This window comes from Pyrus communis, chromosome 7 (genome assembly GCF_963583255.1).
Source record: "Pyrus communis chromosome 7, drPyrComm1.1, whole genome shotgun sequence".
NCBI classification, from domain to species: Eukaryota; Viridiplantae; Streptophyta; class Magnoliopsida; order Rosales; family Rosaceae; genus Pyrus; species Pyrus communis.
The window spans coordinates 2,899,076-2,922,135 of NC_084809.1; the positions used below are offsets into that span (position 1 = coordinate 2,899,076).

The 23,060-nt window shown below is 37.5% G+C and overlaps 4 protein-coding genes across 10 annotated transcripts; 2 read left to right on the forward strand and 2 right to left on the reverse strand.

Moving 5' to 3' along the window:
- The first annotated feature begins 687 nt into the window (after positions 1-687).
- On the forward strand, positions 688-6,931 carry LOC137739435 (CSC1-like protein HYP1). 3 transcript variants are annotated; one of them, XM_068479001.1, is made up of 10 exons: positions 688-1,572; positions 1,760-1,918; positions 2,644-2,707; positions 2,814-3,023; positions 3,566-3,754; positions 4,143-4,441; positions 4,522-4,798; positions 5,199-5,267; positions 6,058-6,291; positions 6,543-6,931. In XM_068479001.1, exons 1-10 carry the CDS (start codon positions 1,289-1,291, stop codon positions 6,699-6,701), a joined length of 1,944 nt encoding a protein of 647 aa, XP_068335102.1. In that variant the 5' UTR covers positions 688-1,288; the 3' UTR covers positions 6,702-6,931. The 3 variants fall into 3 exon arrangements, with proteins under 3 accessions (XP_068335102.1, XP_068335103.1, XP_068335101.1); XM_068479000.1 differs by having other exon boundaries at positions 689-1,572; positions 5,199-5,474; XM_068479002.1 differs by lacking the exon at positions 5,199-5,267.
- A 6,172-nt stretch (positions 6,932-13,103) lies between these two features.
- On the forward strand, positions 13,104-14,354 carry LOC137739332 (ethylene-responsive transcription factor ERN1-like). The gene has a single exon (XM_068478892.1). The coding sequence runs from the start codon at positions 13,104-13,106 to the stop codon at positions 14,352-14,354; it is 1,251 nt and encodes a 416-aa protein (XP_068334993.1).
- Positions 14,355-16,224: 1,870 nt separating this feature from the next.
- LOC137739136 (SNF1-related protein kinase catalytic subunit alpha KIN10) lies at positions 16,225-20,513 on the reverse strand. 4 transcript variants are annotated; one of them, XM_068478639.1, is made up of 11 exons: positions 20,381-20,513; positions 19,046-19,244; positions 18,720-18,904; positions 18,461-18,643; positions 18,223-18,354; positions 17,805-17,990; positions 17,611-17,700; positions 17,460-17,543; positions 16,990-17,130; positions 16,639-16,881; positions 16,225-16,479 (listed from the first exon to the last, which is right to left on the reverse strand). In XM_068478639.1, the coding sequence occupies exons 2-11, from the start codon at positions 19,233-19,235 to the stop codon at positions 16,366-16,368; spliced, it is 1,548 nt and encodes a 515-aa protein (XP_068334740.1). In that variant the 5' UTR covers positions 19,236-19,244; positions 20,381-20,513; the 3' UTR covers positions 16,225-16,365. The 4 variants fall into 4 exon arrangements, with proteins under 4 accessions (XP_068334740.1, XP_068334741.1, XP_068334742.1 ...); XM_068478640.1 differs by having other exon boundaries at positions 19,046-19,239; positions 20,381-20,501; XM_068478641.1 differs by having other exon boundaries at positions 16,990-17,106; positions 20,325-20,501.
- Positions 20,514-21,080: 567 nt separating this feature from the next.
- LOC137740177 (uncharacterized) lies at positions 21,081-23,060 on the reverse strand. 2 transcript variants are annotated; one of them, XM_068479999.1, is made up of 3 exons: positions 22,976-23,060; positions 21,667-21,956; positions 21,081-21,339 (listed from the first exon to the last, which is right to left on the reverse strand). In XM_068479999.1, the coding sequence occupies exons 2-3, from the start codon at positions 21,932-21,934 to the stop codon at positions 21,260-21,262; spliced, it is 348 nt and encodes a 115-aa protein (XP_068336100.1). In that variant the 5' UTR covers positions 21,935-21,956; positions 22,976-23,060; the 3' UTR covers positions 21,081-21,259. The 2 variants fall into 2 exon arrangements, with proteins under 2 accessions (XP_068336100.1, XP_068336099.1); XM_068479998.1 differs by having other exon boundaries at positions 22,887-23,054.

Genomic DNA, 23,060 nt, shown 5'->3' on the forward strand with positions numbered 1-23,060 from the left:
CAGAGTGGTTTCAAACTTAAATGCCTAAGGAGTGACAGAGGTGGAGAATTCTTATCATCTGAGTTCTCTAAGTTCTGTGATACTGAAGGCATACAAAGACAACTTACAATGGCTTATACTCCTCAACAGAATGGAGTAGTGGAAAGAAAAAATCGAACTGTGATTGAAATGGCAAAAGTTAGAATAAGATGTTTAAATTGGTGTATTCACTTATGCAAAATGATGCAAAGTGTAAAGTTCAATTTTATTAAAAGGCCATGAGTGCCATGTGTTGTTTGATCCATGAATTTAGTTAGATGAGTGACTAAGATGAATTGTAGTGTGAGTGTGGTCCCAAGTTAAGGCTAACAGTGATGTAAAAAGCATGTTAAGTGCTCTCTTTTGACATATGAAGATAGTTATCCTCTCTGCATCATATAGCGAGAGTAAAAGAAAGAAAAACCATTGAGTTTCCTCTCTGTTCATTTTCTGTTCTCTGTCTTGCTCTTTCTCTCTAAATAGAAACCAGTTTTTCATATACTTTAACAATCGTCATAGTACTATCAATTCACTCATGTTATAATATGTGTGACCGTCACGCTAAAATTTCTCCTTAAACAGCCTCAAAGTGAGAGCTACCTATGACTTACAAGTTTAAATTCCCTTTCCTGCCCCTGCCTAAAATACTACCATTCATCTCACTTGGCATTCCCTTTCCTGCACTTTCTCTCGCTCCCGCTGCCTGGCCTCCTCTTCAGTTCACGATCACGGTTCCATTCCCGGTCTCGGTCACGATTCCGCCTCTCCGATTCCCGGTCGCGATGGTAATCGGTGGCGGGGACGGAATTGAAGGGATTCGGGACGACATGATGGTGTTGTCGGCTTTTATGCTGTTCCGCTTCCTCTCGGCGGAGTTGGAGGGCTGACTGCTCGAGTTCAGATTTGTTTAAGAACGCTGGTCTCTTGAACGGCTGCAACGACGAGACGGCGCCGGCCGCTGTCGAAACGCAATCGAAGGAGCGGTTCATTCTGTTGAACAGAAATAAGTCCCAGGGGTACATGGCGGGAGCCAACGCGGACACAGGGGTACAATCGTCAATTTTGAAAAACAAAGTGAGATACCTTCCGTTGCACAGTAACTCTCAGGCACAAATCTCCATCCTACCCCTCCCCTCTCCCCTCAACTTTGCTCAAAGTTCGAAAAATTCGGTTGCTTCCTGCTGAAAGTTCATCACTTTCCCAATCAACTAGATCAAAGTTCGAAAATTGAACTGTGCCTATTTGAATTCGATCCATTTGCTACGAAGAAATGATCGTTTCGGCGCTTTTAACGTCGGTGGGAATCAATCTCGCCCTCTGTCTCTTGTTCTTCACTCTGTATTCAATACTCAGGAAGCAACCCAGCTACCTCAATGTCTATTCGCCGCGCTCGGTGGCGGCCAAGGAGGAGTTGGAGGAGAGCAACAAGTTCAATTTCGAGCGGCTGCTGCCGACGGCGGGTTGGGTGCGGAGGGCGTGGCAGCCCTCTGAGGACGAGCTTCTGTCAGTCACCAGCTTGGATGCTGTCGTCTTCATGCGCATTTTTATCTTCAGGTTAGTGGGGGGTAAGAAAATGGTGGTGTGCTGCTTCCTGGGTGTGTTGAGAGTATTTTTGGGTGCCTATTTGAGTTTGGTTTTGTTAATTTTGATGGAGTTTGAGAGTATTTCGGTTTGCTGGGTGTGTTGAGATTAATTTTGGGTGAGTATTTGAATTGGGCTTTGTTTCTTTGTTTTGATGCAGTTTGAGAGTGTTTGGGTTTGCTGGGATTGTTGGGATTTTGGTTCTGCTTCCGATAAATTATCTGGGGAACCAGCTGAATAGGGATTTTGATATTTCGGATTTGCCCAGCAAGTCTTTGGACTCCTTCAGCATTTCGAATGTGAATGTTGGCTCTAAATGGTAATTACTTACTTCATTGTGGGAATTTTGATGACCAAAGTTTTTTACTTGACATAAAATTGCAGTATTTGAACAGTGTCTGTTATTACTGTTTTGGTTAATTGTTGCTTTAGCTAAACTCTGTTTACGGTTCATATTTCAACACATTGTTCCCCAAATGCAGTAATTTTCGTCTTTGTTGGCTTTCAATTCTATTGAGTTTATGGCATTTTAAGTTAGTGAGTCGCTCAAAGTGAAAAACCTAGGATGTACCGGATTTCCCTTGGCAATCGTTGTAACCAAGTTGTATGCTTTTCTATATGCTTGCACATTTAAAGCCAACGAAAGGCGGGATAGCAGTTTTTTGCACATGGGTTGACATTTGGATATAGGTCTCTGGTGTGTCTTCTAATTTCTCTGGGAGAATTTTTAAATATAAGCTTACTTTGGATATATTGTGTTAGAGATCGGCAATTGTATTGGAGTTTTCTCTTACTTTTTGTGCTTGTACACTCATAGACTAGGAGGTGCGAGTGAAGTTGTTCGAGCTAATACCCAGATTTAGACTTATGTTGGTTGAATAACTTTCTCACTTGCTGTTCAAAATAACTTCAGCATGTACGTCTATGTGGAGTTTTCCTCTTTGTTGTTGCTAGATCATTTTCAAGTACATTTTATTATATATATAGCAGGCATAGTAAAATTATTCTGAAGATACCCTGATTATCTGTTTCGGTTTCCCCAAGGTTATGGGTTCACTTTTGTGCAGCATACATTTTCACTGGAGTCGTCTGCTATCTTCTTTATTATGTAAGTCGGTTTTTGTTTCTCTTTCATGGCTTATTCCATCACAATTTTCTGTTTCGTCGAAAAGAAAGAATTAATTGTGATTTCAACTTGATGACTATAACTGCAGGAATATAGCTTTATCTCATCGAAAAGAATTGCTCACTTCTATTCATCCAAACCTCAGCCTCATCAGTTTACAGTATTAGTTCGTGCTGTTCCAGTCTCATCTGGGAGCAGCTGCAGTGAAACTGTTGAGAATTTTTTTACAGAGTATTATCCTTCTACATATCTTTCACATTCAATGGTTCGTCGAACTAACAAACTCCAACGTCTCACTGTAAGCATTCTGTCATGTATAATCCTGACATGTGCTTATGCTCGAATGCATTTTTTATTAGATAGTCCTGGAAATGTGTGCAGATAATCAAACACATCATATATCTGTTTATGCACCCTCAGTACCTCATTATTCTTTGCTGAAAAACAAAAGCTTTATGAATTAATTTGTTCTCGAGCTCCATCATCTTCATTGGATTGACTTTTTAATTTTTATGAGGCTAAGCTTTCACAACCTTTAATTAATTAATTAGTTTTTGATGAGTATCAGACTAAGCCCCAACGAGTTAATTTTTTGGTTGTATTCTAAGGCCCCGCTTGGTGCTTCTGTAATTACTATGAGTATCCTATTTAGGTTATTACACGTCACACTCCAGAGTCCCCTTCTACTTGCTTCATCCTGCACTGCCTGGCTATCAGTCGTACTTTATATTTTTTTTGGTTTCTGAAACATCAAACCAGAGAGCATTTGAACAAAATTGTAACAATTAACATTTCTCTATCAATGAGATATGAGAACAATTCATTTTCTTTTCCTTGTAGAGTGAAGCGGGGAAGCTATACCGAAAGCTCGTGCGTCTGAGATCAGAAACTAATACTCAGCAAAGATTAAGGTGTGATGGCTGTTGGGGGCTGTTTGGACGCAAAGTTGATGTTTTAGATCACTATGGAAAGAAATTGGATGATTTAGAAGATAATGTGAGAATGGAGCAATCGTCAGTGGCAGGAAAGGTATTCATGCTATTATTTTTTTCAAAAGAGTGATAGTAATTGTTTGCTAATGGTATTAAAGAAGTCCTCCTCTGCTTAAGACTTCATTTAGCAAACAGCCGACCCCACTTAGTGGGATAAGGCTTTGTTGTTGTTGTTGTTGTAGAGGTGAAACAAAAGTATTCAGGAAAAATAATAGAAATGAGTAGCACACACTGTTCCTCTTATTATTTTTGTTATGGTGGCTTTACGAATTGCATGAATAAACGTGCATACCTACATGTTGACTTGTAAAAGACATATCGGAAATTTAGAGGAAAAAAGATCAGAGTTCCAATAGATTTTTCTGAAATTGTTTGATTTATATGAACATGAAATTTGATGCGAATGCCCAAAATATTAATAATAGGAAGTTGGAGCTGCTTTTGTGTCGTTCAAGTCTCGGCTTGGTGCTGCAGTAGCTTTACACATTCAACAAGGAGCAAATCCCACAGAATGGGTTACCGAGAGGGCCCCGGAGCCCCAGGACGTTCACTGGCCCTTCTTTTCTGCATCTTTTATAAAAAGATGGATCTCCAAGCTGGTGGTGGTGGTTGCATATACTGCTCTTACAATTCTGTTCCTCATTCCAGTTGTAATTGTGCAAGGCCTTACTCATCTTGAGCAGTTGGAAACCTGGTTTCCGTTTCTGAAAAGCGTACTGGACCTGTAAGTGAGAATTTATCACTTTTACTAATTTACTGTTTTATTTACGATCTGCTGAATCATACGATTTTCTTGACTTTCAGAACAGTTGTCAGTGAAGTCATAACAGGATATCTTCCAAGTCTTATTCTCCAATTGTTCCTTTCTTTTGTGCCACCCATCATGATAATGTTGTCTTCCATGGAAGGATACATCTCTTTCAGTCAGATACAAAAAAGTGCATGCGGCAAGATGTTGTGGTTCACAATATGGAATATATTCTTGGCAAATACACTTTCAGGAACAGTTCTCTATCGGTTCAATATCTTTCTTGAGCCCAAAAAGATTCCGGGGATACTTGCTGATGCTGTTCCAGCACAGGTAAAAATACATGTCACGTTAGCATGTATCTCTCCTCTCGCTAGAATAATCATACTAATTTTTAGTTGCTTTTTGCAATTTCATTACGTTGTGTAACTGTTTAAAGGGTTCACACAAAGTTGTGAAGTTTGAACTTTGCTTCCTGGTCATTTTTTTTCCTGATCCATAACTTTTGAAAAACTTATCCTCAATCGTCATCAATTTATAATATTGGTGATAATGTGAAGAAAATTTGTTATCAACCAAAAACCCGTGGTCCTTTTATGGTCATATATTACTCTATTTGTCTGGTAAACTTGAGATTCCGCTGAAATGCTGTATCTTTAACTTTTGAAACCAATTGTTTGCATCACGAATTTCATGATGAAGGTTGTTATATAGATTCTTATATTGGATGCAGGCATCATTCTTCATTGCATATGTTGTGACATCTGGATGGACCAGTCTTCTAGCCTCAGAACTCTTCCGCGTGAGTCCCCTGATTTGGAGTATCATAAAAAGACCATTTTCAGGAAAAGATGATGAATTTGAGGTTCCTTCAATTCCATACCATAGTGAAATTCCTCGAGTTCTCTTTTTTGAACTCCTCGGAATAACATACTTCTTCCTAGCTCCACTAATTCTCCCGTTCCTCTTGGTTTACTGTTGTCTGGGATACATAATCTTCCGTAACCAGGTTAGTTGGATGATCTCTCTTTGTGAAAAATTATTCTCTAACTATAACAAACTGATTATAATTTAATTTAGAAAGAAGATGGACATGGGTGGGAAGTACGTATTAAGGACACAATACAACGTCATGTTTTGAAAAGTCCCAATGCAACGTATTGGGTTCTTTTTGGTACCTATTAGCGTTTCAAATGGATCAGACTGAACCTCCCAAATGTGGGTTGTCTCATGACTAAATATTGGTGCAAGGGTGATGAAAAATAAAATTAAAAAATCGGTGCAAGCCCAATCTCCTCTTGCACCTCCAAACCTCAGACAAGGAAGCTTTCTGCATGATCAATTTTTCGCTTTGTTGTTGCATCTTGAATTTTGTGTTCATTTTATTGATCTAGAAGCTCATATAGGATCCTATTCAGTTGAGTTGCTAACTTATTAATCAAAAAGTAGGCTGACACTTCAACATTACTTCGTATTTTGTACCATCTAAGTTTGTATTTGGTTGTTGATCAAAGTTTTATTGTACTTTTCGTTGTATTTAACAAGTTTTGGTTATTTATATTCTGATGACATATATTGACAATTTCGAACAGTTTCTGAATGTATATGCACCAAAGTATGAAACCGACGGAAAATTTTGGCCAACTGTGCACAATTCAACAATTTTTGCCTTGGTGCTGATGCACATCATTGCAATTGGAATGTTTGGGCTCAAAAAGGTTCCCTTAGCTTCCAGTCTGACCATTCCTCTTCCGATTCTCACGCTTCTTTTCAATGAGTACTGCCGCAAACGATTCCTTCCAATATTCAAAGCCTATCCGGCTGAGGTATGTCTGCACTGATGCTATCAACTTATCGTTCATTTCAGTTGCAACGGAATTATAGTTGGTCAATGTTCCAAATCTGGTTCTTATCCTGCATATACCCTATCTCATCAGACCATCGATATCTGACAGTGATGTCGAATTGGTTATAATCTTCTTAATTTGGTTCGTTGTATTAAAAAACTAAAGGAATATATATCTCAGCCGACGATTTGGCATGTATATAAGAACCTTATTACCGCGTTTTGATGCAGTGTTTGATTAAGAAAGATAGAGAAGACGTGAACGATCCTAGAATCTCTGCATTTTATGAAAAGTTAAGCACTGCTTACAGGGATCCAGCTCTGATGCCAATGCAGCATCCGCGAAGCACTGATGGACACAGCACTCCCCTTCTTCAAGCTGGAGTCTGAAAGTAAGCAGTTTGTCTTCTTACATAAAAACGAACTTACCTGTCTGTACAAAAATATAAAAGAAAGAACGAAACAGCCTGTGCCGCGCGTTAGCCGTGTGTAAAATACGTGATATTTCATTTAGGCTTGTTAGCCGTGTGATTTTTTTAAGAAGCACTTCTCATGTGTTTCTCTCTGTAAGTGATTTTGGTGAGTTGTAACGTATTCAATGATTAAATTCATTACTATCTCATTAACTATCGTTGTAATATCGATAATATCATTCATGTTTTTATTGATGTCAGTGGCTTAAAAACGTGTATTTTCATTCAAACATCGTTGTGTCAAAGGGCATTTTCATCCTTGAACTTGAAATACCACACGATAGTATGTGATTGACTTGATATACCGTTAACAGTCGTGAAGTAATACCACACGATAATATGTGATTGACTTGATATACCGTTAACAGTCGTAAAGTAGACTTTGTTCTCAATTAACTTAACTAACCCTAAATTGTGGGTGGTTCTGAAGTTCCATTTGTCAACTCAAAACACAACTTCTGCAACATTCTTGGACGTTGGAACGGTTCCATTTTTCCAGATTAATAATTTAAGACTTTTTTTTTCCTCATGAATAAACATGACATTTGTCAACCTTGCCGATAATTTATGTGATTATGTCGCACACTCATATTTTTAATTCTTAATTTTCTGGTCCCTTCCCCCTACCCCAGAAACAGGAACATTTATAAAAATTGGAAGCTTAAGATGCTGACATTTGGCATGCTTTCAAGTTTAGGTTTCGCTTTACGCAATTAGCTTTTCTTTCCATGCTAACTTTAAATAATATTATCTTCTTTGTAATTTAAAATTAATCAGGATGATGAACACATGATATGCAGTCCAATCTATGTTTCTCTTGTTCGCAAGAGGGGAAAAAAAGAAAGAAAAGTGACGTAAATCGTGCATAAGTAGAGGTGGTTGTAATTTCTATTAATTAATGAAAATCTTTTTGTCAACAAAAAGAGAGTGAAAAGACTATTTAATCTTTTATCACACAAAAAAAAATTATAGGCAATAATGTAATTTCACAGGTTCAAATTTTATTATTTTTTATTGAAGCATTACCTACAAGTAATGTTAAAATACCTTTAATATTTAAAAATAAAAAATAAAAAACCAAAAACAAAAACCTCTCACTCTCCCACGTTCTCTCTCTCTCTCTCTCTCTCCCTCTCTCCTTCTCATTTTCTAAAAAAATGTGTTCATACACACAAAGTGTGTAGGCAAATACTAGTTCTTAATTAAATAAATAGAAGTCGATGGGCACAATTTATTTTAGATAGCGATAGCAATGACGGGTTACATAATTAATTGTTCGAAGAATATCGGTGGTTATTGAACTCACACCATGGTGCGTAGTATGATTGTTTTTTGCCACTGCGCTAAAGCGTTAGTTGCAGTAAAAATATAGATGAATGAAAGCTAAACATATATGATAGATGCATTAACCGTGGTATATATACAAATTATTGTATCCCTACAGATTTACTTTTATCATAAATTTGTGTCCTAAGGTTTTTTTTTTCTTTTCTTCTCAATAATGGACCAATTGGTGCTTTCGCCATGGCAGTTTACTCTTTTAAGAGCCGGAAAGACTCACATAGGTATTTTAGCCTCTCCTAATCAGCATCGTGCGATTCACCAACGGTAAAAAGCGAAACTCAGGACGTGTTGTTTGGAATACTGGTCTGAAATTCGTCTCAATCACTGTCACCCCGTGGTGGTTTGTATCCAAAGTTTAAAGGTTGAAGGCAATTTATTTAGTTTTTAATTTTTAATGTTTTCATGGTTAACTTCAAAGTGTGAACAGTCGAAAGATTCGGCTCTCTCGGACTCGTTCGTTTCTCTATGTCTATGTCCGCCGTACAGTCCCTTCGATTTGCTACCCCATTTGATCTTTGTTACCTCCTTTTTTGTTTTTTCTTTGTGTTTTTTGTTCTTTGTTTTTTTGTCTCAAATCTTCTTCACTGGTGTGTGCTTGCTAACTTGTGCTTTTTATGAGGTCGTATCAGCCGCTAATCCAACAAAGTTACTAACTGTTTAATACTAACCAACCCAACAAAGTTGATAACTTATTAATCTTCATGTTTTCATAATTGTAGATAGAATTTACACATAATTTCTTTCAAAAATTTCGAACATAGGATTGTGAACGGTTATCTGACACACATAACATCTCTTAAATGTCCTACACCACGTTTAAGAAGCTTATGGTGCGGAAAAATGCTACGAAAAATAATTTCCTAATAACATTTGCAGAGCTTTACAAAACTGAATAAATTTTTGAGAATTAGCTCACGACTTTTGTCAAGGGTACATAAATTATTTATCGGATGGTATCTTTCTTCATTTTATTAGACATAGATTTCGAAGTTCTAAGTTTAAAATTATTATTCACTTTGTTTAATTTAGATACTAGTTGGGAAAAGCCCAACAATGTCATTTTGTAAGCATGCCGTGTGACGTAAACCACATTTTAGATAATGAATAGAAAATTAAAACATATGATTATATAATAAGATGACATTAAAAAATAATAACTATTAGTTATCATGTAATTAAATGTGTTAGAGTGGGCTGGACATGCTTCATTGTAGGGTGGCTTTGTAAATATCGATCGTCTTAAACTTTTTTAATGAATATAAAGTGTATTAGGTTAATTTATTGTATGGCTATTTACCCAAAGCAATGTGAATACCACAAGTCACATCCAAGGTGAAAAAAGAATGCTTGCCCCTTAATTCACTCAGGATCATCGCCGGATCCTCTTTGTGAGGATCCTGGAAATCTTCCAATCACATCCGTTCATCGTACATTATATAGTCAGTTTTCGTCAGATTCTGTTTATATTCAATTTTAAATAAATTTACAATAATTTCTTACCGTACGATGTACGATGAACGGATGTGATTTGAGGATCCCTGAGATCCTCACAAAGAGGATCTAGTGAGGATCCTCACTCCCTTAATTTTTGTCCTATCAAAAGAAAGCTAGTGGCTTTACCATTTGGAGATATTTAGACCTGTTGTATTGGAATTTGTTTAGAAGTGCTTTTATAAATTGAAACTCGTTTGGAAGTGCTTTTATAGTTGAAAGCGTTTTTGGTGAAAATATGTTTGGCACTAATTCTTAGTAAAAATGCAAGTAATCCTAGAAAAACACTTAAAGTACTTCATGGAGGAAGTACATAATTGGTGTTTCTTAAATAAAGCACTTCTTTGAAACCTAAAAGCATTTTCCCTAAAACTGTTTTTAATCATTTTAAAAGTACTTACAAATGAGCCCTTAGTTTTGATCACTATTTAAAAAATCCCCACCTAGGCACTAGACGGCTAGTCACTGCCCCGATTAATGCCTAGGCATTTGAAAATTAAGAAATGGCGCTTAGACCAAATAAGGCGCCCGCCTAGGCACCCGCCTAGCCCGCCCAGGCACTCGCCTAGGTTGCGACTCACTTAGACAGAAAATAGATAACTTTCATTTTGCATTTTATTTTTTTTCAATAAATTGTAAGAGATTTGTTGAATATTTAAATGAACACACATTATATGCTTGTTTCCCATGTTTTCATTATGTTCCAATAGCTCATAATATATATGTCATTCTATTTTGTAGTTTATGATGAAATTATATATATATATATATATTAAGTATAAATAGACACTTATTTACATGAAACATAATAAATTAATTAAATCCGTCTAGTTCGCCTAGGCGCCTGCCTAGACCCCACCTAGCCCCCTAGACGTTAGGCCCCAGCCCGCCGCCTGACTAGTGCCTAACGTCTTTTAGAACCTTTTTATTGGGGATAGGAGGAGGATATTGGAACTATCGCCAAACTACTACTTAGAAATTTAGTGTTGGTATTTCATGAAAATGATATTGTTTCACTTACGTTATTAGTCGTAGAATTATTATTATTATTTATTTATTGTCAACGATAGATTTTGTTAGATTAGATATCAGATTAATCACTGACGGAATTCGAACTCATGCCGTCATGCAATGACTCAACTCTTTTCTACTACTGTGGTAAAGAGTCAGTTGCTAGTATTATTGTTTTCATAAAAGCGAAACTGTGAGAAGGAGAACTCAAAATGAAAACTGGATAAACAATTTTGGGTGCAGAAAAATTTGTTTTCAATCAAGCTAGTAACCCCTTTTTTTTTTTTTGAGATAATCTTATTAGTATATATAAGTTTAAATGTAATTCTATAGGCTGTTTCGTAACCATTTTGTTTTGGTGGTAATTTTCTCTAATGAGGGGTGAGCAAGGATAATGGAATGGTGGTGACCAATTTGGTGGTAATTTTCTCTAATCTGGTGTAATAAATATAATTATCCTGTAGTGACGATGGATATTCCGCCCCTAATTATAATTAGCTCACTAAGCAAGCATCTGTTGGCTAATTAGGCATCATTTGATTAATTGTTTTGCTGATGCACTTGTAAGTTGTAACTGTTTTCATCAGATATTTAATAGAAGAGTACAATTAGTCCCTTTCTCTACTTCCATGTTTATATCTCCTTGGTGCTAAAACGCAACTCGCTAATTTTATAAAATATAGTTTATTAAAACCATATAAAATACATGTACAAGGAGATACGACCAATTCAAGCTCACAATTTCATATAATTAAGTTTGTGATATGTACTTTTAAAATGACAATACTCTTCTTGTTCTCGAAAAGGATGAAAGGTTCATTTTTTGGTAACGTAATAGCATTTCACTATATCATAAGACATTTGGAACAGTTCATTCTTTTGACCATAATCTAAGAATTATATTGAGCAAAATTCATTTCATTTGGAGTTCGTTTAGTCATATGTGTCAAATAAATCAACTGTTATGATAACAAATAGCATCATCAAGGAAATAATGTCACATTAGTCTAAAAAAAATGAAGCGAGTTTGGGCAAAAGTAGTATCAAGATGGTCAACCATCTAGAAAATCCTTGTGTGGCATCCCTCCTGAGGGCAAGCCTTGGCCAACAGAAAGGTTGCTCAAGACCGAAAGGTCACAAATTCGAGTCGTGAAAATAGCCTCTTTGCAGAGTAAAAGTACATCCCCTAACCTCGCAAAGCAGGAAGACTTATTGGCTTAGGTCACCCTTTTAGTCTCAAAAAGTATTATCCTTCTAAAAATAATAAGCATGGAAGATAGATCATATTGGCATCTTTGGCTGGGTCAAATTTAACAATTGGAGGTCTCTTTTAAGTTGGTTATTGTTTAGAGGTATTTGTTGAAACACCCCCTTAACTTGTAACCTAGTGCCAATTTACCCCCTCAACTTTAATTTCAGTCAATTATCTCTCTAAACTTTTATTTATAGTTAAATTCCCCTTTGCCGTTTAAATTTCTCATATTTTATCCATGATTCACAATAAAAGTTAGATTTAAAAAAGAAAATCAAAAGGGAATTTTAACGAAAAACTTCCGGTACTGTTCATTTTAATGAAAAACCACATTTTTACACTAAAAAGTCAATCATGGTACTATTCACTTTACCCTTTATTTTGTCCTTATCATTAAAACCCAAAGTTTTCAAGCCATTTTTATTAGTTTTCCTAAATAAAAAACCACATCTCTCTCACTTCCCCTCTTCTACCCGGTTGTAGCCCTTCTCACCCATCCCAAATCTCAAACCACCAGCCACCCCCAATCTCATATCAAATTCATTCGCCTACCCTTTCTCTCAAATTCAGTCCCGGTACCACCCCGCCATAACCCACTCACCCCACAACCTCCAGTGGCAGGTCCCAGATTCTCGATTCAAGTCGTGATCCCCCTTCCCTTCTCCCTGCAAACCCACCTTCTCGCAACCCACCTATCACCACACCAATAGCTCCTTGTTGCTCTCTCTCTCTCTCTGTGACTGTTTTCGAAGCCCACCCACAGAACCACAGCCTCCAATGGCATGCCACATGTCCAAGATGCTAATTCAAAATGGGCAAAAAATGTTTGCTTCTAAATAACAATTTTGCCCTCCAAACTAACGGAATCATGGATGAAATGTGTGATATTTAATGGAAGATGGGAATTTGGCCATAAATAAAAGTTTAGAGAGATAATTGGCTAAAATTTAAGTTTAAGGGGTAAATTAGTAGTAGGTTACAAGTTTAGGGAGAATTTCGACAAATAGGCCTATTGTTTATAGCCCGAGACTAATAAGAAAAAAAGGAATAAAAACAAACGGTAAGACCATTTCAGCATTCAATGATTCAATCATATGAGAAAATCTTCCTATTCCCCTACCTATAAATATGCACAATAGCATCAGAGCCAACTTCAATTAAATCAACCACTTGCAAATACATAGCATAAACTCAAAAGAAATTGATAGCTAGTAGCTAGAAATGGCAAGGAAGAGAAAAGTTAGTGAGGGAGTGGAAGAAAACACTACTACTTCAGGTGTGGGAACCGTGGCTTGGGATGAGATGGTGAAGGAAGCTTCCGCTGTCGCTGAGCTAGGCGGAGCACGTAGGGCACGAAAGCGCTTTGTTGGTGTCCGGCAAAGGCCCTCCGGCAGATGGGTGGCCGAGATTAAGGACACCATTCAAAAAATTAGGGTTTGGCTAGGCACCTTTGACACGGCGGAGGAAGCAGCCAGGGCCTACGACGAAGCTGCCTGCTTGCTTCGCGGTGCCAACACCAGAACCAACTTCTGGCCTTGTTCCCAATCGCAATCTACAACTCCAGCTTTGCCCTCGAAGATCACAAACCTCCTCCTCCAGAGGTTGAAGGCAAGAAACAACGCCATCTCGTGCTTTCCTCCTTCTGCTCCTCTCCCTATCAACCACCACTACGATCAAAATCAAGCAATAGAAACCGATTTCTCCGAAACCCAATATACAGATTTTCTCAACGATCCCGAAGATTATTATATCACAAGCAACAACAACCAAGAAATCATCACTGATCACATCAGTGCAAGCAGCATTGACCACATGACGTCGAGCTTCGAATCATGCTTGACTGACAAGGAAACTGATCACATGGAGTACGGTAACTTGAGTGAAGTGGCGCAACAGACTTATAGCGGCGAAGATGCAAATTTCGCAGCGGAAGGATCGGAGGAAGATGTTGATCAAGAACAAGAAGAAGAGGAGGAAGTGAACGGAGATCAAGTTGGAGTGATAGACTTCCAGTTTGTCGATGATATCGGAGCATCCAACTCAAACTACTACTCTCCGTCGCCTTTCGAGATTGCTGAGGAGATAGAGGAGCCGGCTCCGGAGGCTGACAGCTATGCCGACGAGCCTTCCATGCTGAGAGCCGCCATGAAGAGAATGAAGTACGAGAGGAAGTTTTCGGCTTCTCTCTACGCCTTCAATGGGATTCTCGAGTGCTTGAAGCTGAGAATCGGATCGGGGAATGGGAAAGGGAGAGGGGTGTCTGAGTGTTTGAGCAACCTTCAGAGAGCGTGCAGTAACAAGAACAAAGAGGAGGAGGTTGTTACTGTAGCGGCGGCGGAACACCCACCAAATGATTCGAAACAGGAGGAGCAGGGTTCATCATCAATGGATGTTTCTCTGAGTAGTGATGGTGAATTGTCACTCTGGAGCTCACTTGATCTGCAGCCAATCTGCTTTTTGTCAACTAATTAGTTTTCTTTCTTTTTTTTTTTCAAACAAACTCATGCTCTAATTTGATTCCACACATCAATTTGGAATTCCATTCTTTGCAATATTTGTGATATTCTAATATATTTCAAAGAAATAGTGAATTTTATGTAATTTGAAGTTTGGGTTCAAACTTCGACCCAATTAAAGTAATAATAAAGGAATATATTTTGCGCACTTCTATTTTCCCCTTCTATGTTCTAATTTTTCGAATTCTTCTAATAAAAGTGACAAGTACAGAAATAATTTCCTATAATTCTTCAAAAAAAAAAAAATAAAGTTTTATTAAATATTTGATTCAATAATTTGGAAAATTGAGGTTTTGTTTGGTGTATATTGGACATAAGCCAAGGGAAACCACATGTTAGACAAACACAACTTAAAAAAAATAGAGCTCATTTAGATGTGATTTTAAAATGACTGAAAGTGCTTTTGGTGAAAATGTGTTTAAAACCATTCTTTAGTAAAGATGCAAGTAAATCCTGAAAAAAACACATTAAGTGCTTTTGGAACCAAAAAACATTTTCTTTAAAAACGCTTGCAGTCTTTTTAAAAGCACACCTAAACCCTAAACCCGAAGGAAGACAAAGAGGCGCAGTGTGAATTATCAGATTTAATATCTAAGCTCCGATTTGCATCACTTTTGGAATATATTTTTAAGGGCGCTATCTCAAACCATAATTATGTCATTGTTTCAATGAAAATGGAGAAAAAAATTATTGTGTGGTACTAGAACTAGGGGTGGGTTCGAAAAACCGAAACTCGAAAAAACTAAACACCGAACCAAGTCAAATCGAATCAAACCAAAATTAGTTGGTTCGATTCGGTTTTCGTGGTTTGAAAAACCGAACCGAACTGAACCAAACCAAATAATCCCTTACCCTAAAACGACGCTTTTTTGAGTTTTGACTTTGTGTTTTCAACGATTTAATTTCTCAACGTAGTTCATTGTTAATATTGTTTCTGATAAAAATTAATCATCGATGTGTGTGAATCTTAATTTGTTTTATTATTTTGGTTTTCAATGTTTTCTGAGTACTCTACCAGGGAGTTATTTCTTAATATTTTTCTCATGGAATTAATAAAGTAAAAGCTTTAATAGATGCGATAAATGATAGAGCTAGCAAGAAACAAAGAATCTTAGTGCATGAAGGTGACGTACTTGAACTCTGATGTACCCTAAATCAGCTTAGGGCTGACGATGCATATCCACACTAATTGGCCATACAACGTTTCATAATTTCTTGATGCTCAGTATTCTTTGCCTGCTTGCACAAGCATTTTGCTCCGCTCTAACCACTTAAAAAAAAAAAAACCAAACCGTAACAAGCCGAACCGAAAAAAACTCAAAACTGAATAGAACCGAACCATAATTTCCGTTTCGGTCAAAAACCGAACCGAACGGAACCTAACCGTAACTGGAACACCGCCACTACGCATCCAGCTATGTCCTGCTTAACCACAGGCGGATCATAACAGGCAGGCAAAAGCTGATGCAGAGCTTTTGTACTGGAGATGAGTAAATAGAGCATAAAAGAGGGTTTCAAATGATTTGTATCGATGATGGTAAATCATTTACAACTACGAGGCAAAACAATTTTTCGTCCAAGTTGCATAAATAAATTACAGTACTTTGAAATACACTTCAATTCCAAGGATATGAAGCCAGAAAGTTTGCATTAAAGCATTTCTCCAAAGGAGGTTAGTTCGTTCTTTCGTACAAATTTGTTCGTGACGACGAAAATTCGGGACAGACCACTTCAAATACCAAACTAGAAATGACTCGGCCAAGGCCAGTGTGGAATACTGGCTCAATAACAACACGATTACCCATATAAAACTGGGCAATGCGACGTAAACAAGTAAAGCAGCCCAAACTGGACAGGTTATATATACACATTGCAAGGTTTTTTCTCAAGCGTCGCGATTGCAAGATTTTTTCACAGGCGTCATGATAGATTCACAAAGGACTTGTTGAAGGCCTAGCTCTCTACCTCTAAAGGACGCGAAGTTGGGCAAGGAAAGCGGCACAAAGATCCAAGAAGAGAAACTGCGGACCTTGGACCCTTTGAAGATCAAGCAGGTACTTCTCCTCCCGAGTTTTAAAAAGCTGTTAAGACCCAAAACAGCGGCAAAATATGTGAGCATTTCGTTCTGGATACATACTCGAGCAGTGGACTCCGTTGATACCAAACACAACAGTAGATTGATGACTAAATAAAATTAGAGAAAGTATGGGATTAAGGAGCGATCTAACAAAAACTATTACCTGTACTTCAAACTTGACCACATTTGGCATCTTCATAACACCATCATTTTCGATTATGCTGGATTCATCTCCAAAATAATTGTTACTGTGCACAGAATTGTCGATCATGCCTTCATTATGACCTGGAGTGCCAGGAACCCACCTACACTTCATGTTGTAGTGTCCTATCTTCTTCCAACACACCTGCAATTCTTGTAAAGCTTTAAGGACTTCTGTCATTATTTCACGAGGATGTGCTCGAGACTGGCAATAAAAGGCAGCAATAGATCAACAACAATCATATTAAAGTTTGAAGTTCACAATGTCCTCCCAAATAATAATACTTCAGAGAGAAAGCCAAAGAAATTTAACCTGAAGGCCAAGAGCCCATTTCCTTTCAACAGGGAACTGTGGTCTAAAACCCATTCCTTGATACTCCATATATCCAGGAAGGCGGTGCCCAACAGGTGAAGCAGCAGTCTCACCTTGCTGCATACGATTGAAACCACATTCCTGGACCATATCAACAAAAATGAAACACAAATCCAAATGGTGCCAAATCTTAACAGAAACTGAACAGCAGAAAAGAATATATGTTGAGCGTGATAGAAACGGTTCAAGCTTTTGAATAAATTTTCCTCTATCACGTTACGTATATCTTGGCACATATTATGTTTGTACACAAATCTATCATATTCCTGTTTCCGATGCTGTAAAAGTTTCCCCTAGCTTCTTTCATGTTGTTAGATTATGGCCAACAGGTTTAGTCTTGGGCTTCAAAAGAGGAAATTTTGTTTTCTAACCAAGCCGCTGGTATAATATCGAAAACAGAGGACACATACCAGTGTCTCCTGAAATTCAGCTCCAAGATAGCCACTGGATACACGGAAACGGTTGTCCAATAACAAATAGTATGCAACTGTTCCCTGAAACATGATGCAGATGGTAAGTCTCAGTTGGAAAATCAAGAGGATGAGTTCCAAAGGTACAAACCTCATTTTGTACTCTACCACGAAGCGACTCAACCAGAAGGTTCCTGTCAAATCCCATCTTAACTACCTCCTGAAGAATTTCTTCATCAATCTGCATAAAGAAAGGTGCCACTTGAAGAACTTATGATAATAGACAGAAGAAACCAGAAAATTCATTATAACTGCAATTTACAAACGTAAACAGAAGAAAGGAACCTTTTTTGCTTGTTGCATGGTGTCCGGTGGAGGAACAGCTAAATAACGAGGAAGATGAGCCTGGAACCATGCATGCTGACGAATCTCAGGGATGGTCATTCGCTTCATTGGATCAACTACGAGCATTCTTGGAATCAAATCTCTTGCACCAGGTGACAAATGACTAGGAAGAGTGTATATCCCACCCTGAAGACAAAATGGTGTGGGTTTAGGTCAGGTAACTAATAATCTGCAAGCATATAACTATTTGATTCATGATAGCGAATGAAAAAAATTGATTGTCAGTGGACACAAAAAACCAAAAGCATAAACAGAATTAGATCTTAATATAATTTGAAAACTAAAGAAATAATATATCAGATGAAAACTGAAAAACCAATTTTATAGTAGTAAACAAAAGAACCAGATCTAGCAATACCTTTATTTTCTTAAACAAGTTAGGAATATTTTCATCATCAAATGGAAGTGTGCCACAAAGAAGAGCATATAGTATAACACCACAACTCCACACATCCACTTCAGGCCCAGCGTACAGCTTGCCAGAAATAACCTACCAAAGATAAAAGCAATGTATCATTGGAAAGAGAAATCAAGCCTAGACTGTATGCAAACTACTTCAAAATAATGTGAAAGACATCCAACTACAATCTTTATACCTCTGGAGCAGCATAATTGGGGCTGCCACAACTTGTCTTGAGAAAATGGCCATCACGCATTACGTTGCTCAGACCAAAATCAGCAATTTTCACATTGCATTTGGAATCCAAGAGCAAATTTTCTGGCTTTAAATCTCTATGAACAACCATGTTCCTGTGACAATACTCTACGCCAGATATTATCTACCAAAAAAATATAACTCATATTATTAGCAAAAACAATAGTAAAATAAATACAACAAGACAATTGACAAATTACCTGTTGAAAAAAGTTACGAGCTTCATCTTCCTGCAGCCTACCCTTCTCTACTATATAATCAAATAACTCCCCGGACTTCACATACTCCATCACGACATAAATGTCAGATGGTGTTTCAATGACCTCATAGAGTCGTATAATGTGAGGATGCATAAACAATCTCAATATTTTGATTTCTCTTCTCACTGCATCAAATTTAAGGGGAAAGGGGAAGGATAATACAACCAAGTACAAAGCTTTAATATTCTGAATTCAAGACAGAACTCTTAAGTAGAAAAGACAAATGATCAAATTCAATCATCGGTTTACAAAGATAGAGGGCTGACCTTTCTCTTCCATGTCCAAGTTCTTAATCTTGCGGCGGTTAAGGATCTTGATAGCAACTTTATGTCCAGTTAATGCATGCTCTGCAATTTTAACCTTTCCAAAAGAACCAATACCAAGAGTCTTTCCGAGCTTGTAATTTGATAAATAAGTATCCACACTGCTGCCACCACGGCCAACCGGTCCCTCCATTTTCCTAATCTAAATGTACATCAAATATTCAGATAAACGTGCATGAGATAACACCAGTTTTTACATTCACATTAGCCATCCTCATGGTCATGGTTAGCGGGGAGGGACCATACCAAATTCATGTGATACAACATGCACCAACATATACGTGAAATTTAAGGTCTTACAGTAATGTCAATATATACTTTTAAAAGATACCTCTTAGTCATCAGTCAAATAATAAAATATCGAATATACCCACAGGGATTTATAAAAAAATATATATAAATTCAAGAACCGATAATTGTATAGTACATATCCTCACTTTCAATTGATCCTATTTTATTTTTAGTTTTATTTTTCCAACAAATCCCCACTGGTTCCATATCTCACACCCTTCTCTCTTTCTTCTCCGGCTCTCTCCTCTAGCTACCAGTTTTTATTCTTCAAGTGCACAAATCGAATTACTTAAACCCCACAAGATTTGGAAAAGCAATGCACCACACTCTTGATTTCACATACTTCATAACAAACATCTTATCAATAAGTTTGCAAGTACAGATGAAATTCACACCGAAAGTTCTCGAATAGTCAAAGCAATGATAAAAGTAGGCAACTCTGATTGGAGTAGAAATTTCACAAACACATAATCAACATAAAAGTTTAAATTTTGACATTACCCCAGCAGACATTACAAGAGCAGTAAGCTATCTATCTTGAAAAGCCCTCCCATCCCTGATTTCGATAGATCAGTCATCCAAAAATCCCAAAAACACAGTAAGGAAGATAAACAACAGGGAAAAAAAAACAGAAATTGAAGAACCCCACTTTCAAATTGGAAACAGAAAACCAATTTCGCACAAACCAATCAGTAAAACCTTCAATCACAATAGAAAATTAATAATTCCCAATTTTTACAAATTCTGTAACATTTTCCCCCAATTTTTCCAATACCTGCCTAATTTCCAAAGAAACCCAGCTGCAACAGATCTCAAAAAATATCGATAAAACACAAACAATTAACAATAATACAAACCAACACACATTCATGCAATTCTACTCAAACAGACAACACAGAAAAAAGGAGAGAGAAAGTAGCGAGAGAGTTACAGAAAATTAAATCCGAAATTGAAGTCGCAAATACGCAAGGCGAAAAGGGTTCCTGCCTTCGAATTGGATTGAGCAAATTGCGGTCGGAGAGACCCAGAAATCGAAGAAAGGGACACGCAGAAGGGCTTCTTGTCGTCTTTATTCTTTCTCGCTTCGCTTCCCGACTTTCACTCACTCCGCCACCGGGGCCACAACCAACTTGTATTAATCTAATTTACTAATCTCAATTATTTCAACATCAAATGACTGATTGGCCCATGGGATTTGGTGAAACGACAGTGAAGTTCCCATGAGTTGGTTTTGTATTGCGGGGGTAAAATGGACATTTTGCTCGATTGGGTTTGAGAATTTCTCCTTCTCGGTATTGACCCTTAGGAATTAGGAGTTGTAAATTGAGCTTGGATTTTTTTTTTCCTGTTTACAATTTTTTTCTGTCAACTTTCTTGACATGAAATCGAAGTTCTAAGTTTTACGTAACCGAAATAACTAATTTTTGAATAACTAGCAGGAGATAGCGATGATGTTTACTGACGGAAGAGGGATTCAAACACAAAACCTAAGGTGTAAAGACAAATGCTCCATTTTGTGGTTCATTCACCCCTACATATCTACAAGTTTCAATCGTTCACCCCAACCAGGGTGTTTCATTCTCACAGTTTCAATCAAAACACTGAAAAAATAGGCATAATTTGGCTACAAGAATATGAACACAAACTTCTGCTGGATAAACAGTCTTAAAACCTACGAGCCGGAGAAAATACCAATGCGATGAACTGTGTATGCGTGTGCTGCTTCAATAGCAAGAAGTCATTTAACAACAAATAAATGGAAAAGAAGTTACATATGGACCGTTCATGTGTTCTATACAACGTGGATTTTACATCACCGTGTCCGTCGCCACAAGCATTATTTGGAAATTTGGAGGCAAAAGCCCTCTAGTAGTCCGGAATGGAGGCAAAACGGTATCCTTTTGCACCTCTCCATGCATAATATGCAATTCGTGTCTCGTAAAAGCCTGCAGGTCATAACATTTATAAGAAATCAGTCAGTCAATCAGCGTACTGAGACACGTACGAAGTATTTCAGAAAATGTATCCAGATAGCCAATTGCCAGACTCAGAAATACGGTTTTATGCTTTGCCTCTATGCTCGAGTATTTACATCAAAGCGGAAATTCAACATAAGAATTAGGGCACGTAAAAGTCATATGAAGTTATCCATTCTAGAATCTAATCCCGCCTACATTAGCATTCACCATGTTGTCAATCAGTCATATTAACTGTTAGTTCTCACAAAAGACAATTATAGATAAAGAATGAAATGGAAATATCTTTTGACTAACCAGGGAGGAAGGTGAGGATTCCGAGCGCCAAAAGGCCATAGGCTTGAGTCAGCTCCCCTCCCATGTGACCGGTGAAAATGAAGTATGAAAGAAACAGAAGCAAAGATCCAAGAGAAAGCAAGAAAAGAGCAAGAACTATGGATTTCCATGGGATTTTATCAAAGGACTTTGGCGTATAGTCAAACCGAGGGTCATTGGGTCTTCCATAAACATCATCATCATCATCCGTAGCAAGAGGGCTGTAACGAACATTGCGCCTAGATGACATCACCAAGGATGTTCAATAAGACCTGAAGATCAAGAAAGGAGCAGATATTAATGCAAGGTATACGATCAGGTAAACTTTTACTCATGAACAAATATGCCATCACCAAGGATGTTCAACGAGACCTGAAGACACACGAGGTTTAACTTTTTTCTAACACAAGAAAGTAAAATGTAAGATATGAATGCAAATATGCAAACACAGTGAAATGTGAAAAAGGTTAATAGATACAAATGCTAAAACTGAATTTCTCTCGCAACACCATTAAAGCTAAAACCAACCGCCCACCTCCTCCGACAAGGCATATGGGAAAAACGAAAAAGAAACTCAAATTGCATTGTCAAGTTACAACACTGCAAACTCCGCAATTAAGGTGGCATAAAAAACGTCGAAAATCCATAAACCATGTGACCGAAACTTGACAAAGCATGCTTCTTTCTTCTCAGAACGAAGAACAATAAGTTGGGTTTCCTCCTCCCAGGATTGGATTGAAGAACTGAAAAGATAAATACAACCATTCAAAGACTACCTTATCGAATTCTATACGATTGTATACGATCATGTATACTCCTTCGAACAAGGAAATAAAACTCTCCACACAAACAAAAAGAACCAGTTTTAAGAACAGAATCATTGGCTGGAAGAAAAAGTACAAAAATTTGCAGAACAGAAGAAAATTATGCTCAATTCTTCATATGAAAAGCCAAATGAAGGATCAAATTTCAAGTACTTAATCTGACAAACCCCAAAAGTACCTCGATTAACAAGTCAATTAACGTTAATCATAATACAAAAATAAAAGGAACAAAGGTACCCAATAAAACCAGCTGCAAAAGATCTCAAAAACTATCAACAAAAACACAAAATTAACAATCATACAAACCACCACACATTCATGCAATTCAACACAGACAATACAGAAAACAAGAGAAAGGAAGTAGAGAGAGAGAGTTACAGAAAACTAAATCCGAAATTAAAGTCGCAAATACGCAAGGTGAAAAGGGTCTCTTCGAATTGGATCGAGGAAATTGCAGTCGCAGAGACCTAGAAATCGGAAAAAGGGAGACGCACGCTCGCTTCGCTTCCCGACTTTCACACGCTCCGCCACTCCTGTTCTGTAAGCAAAGGG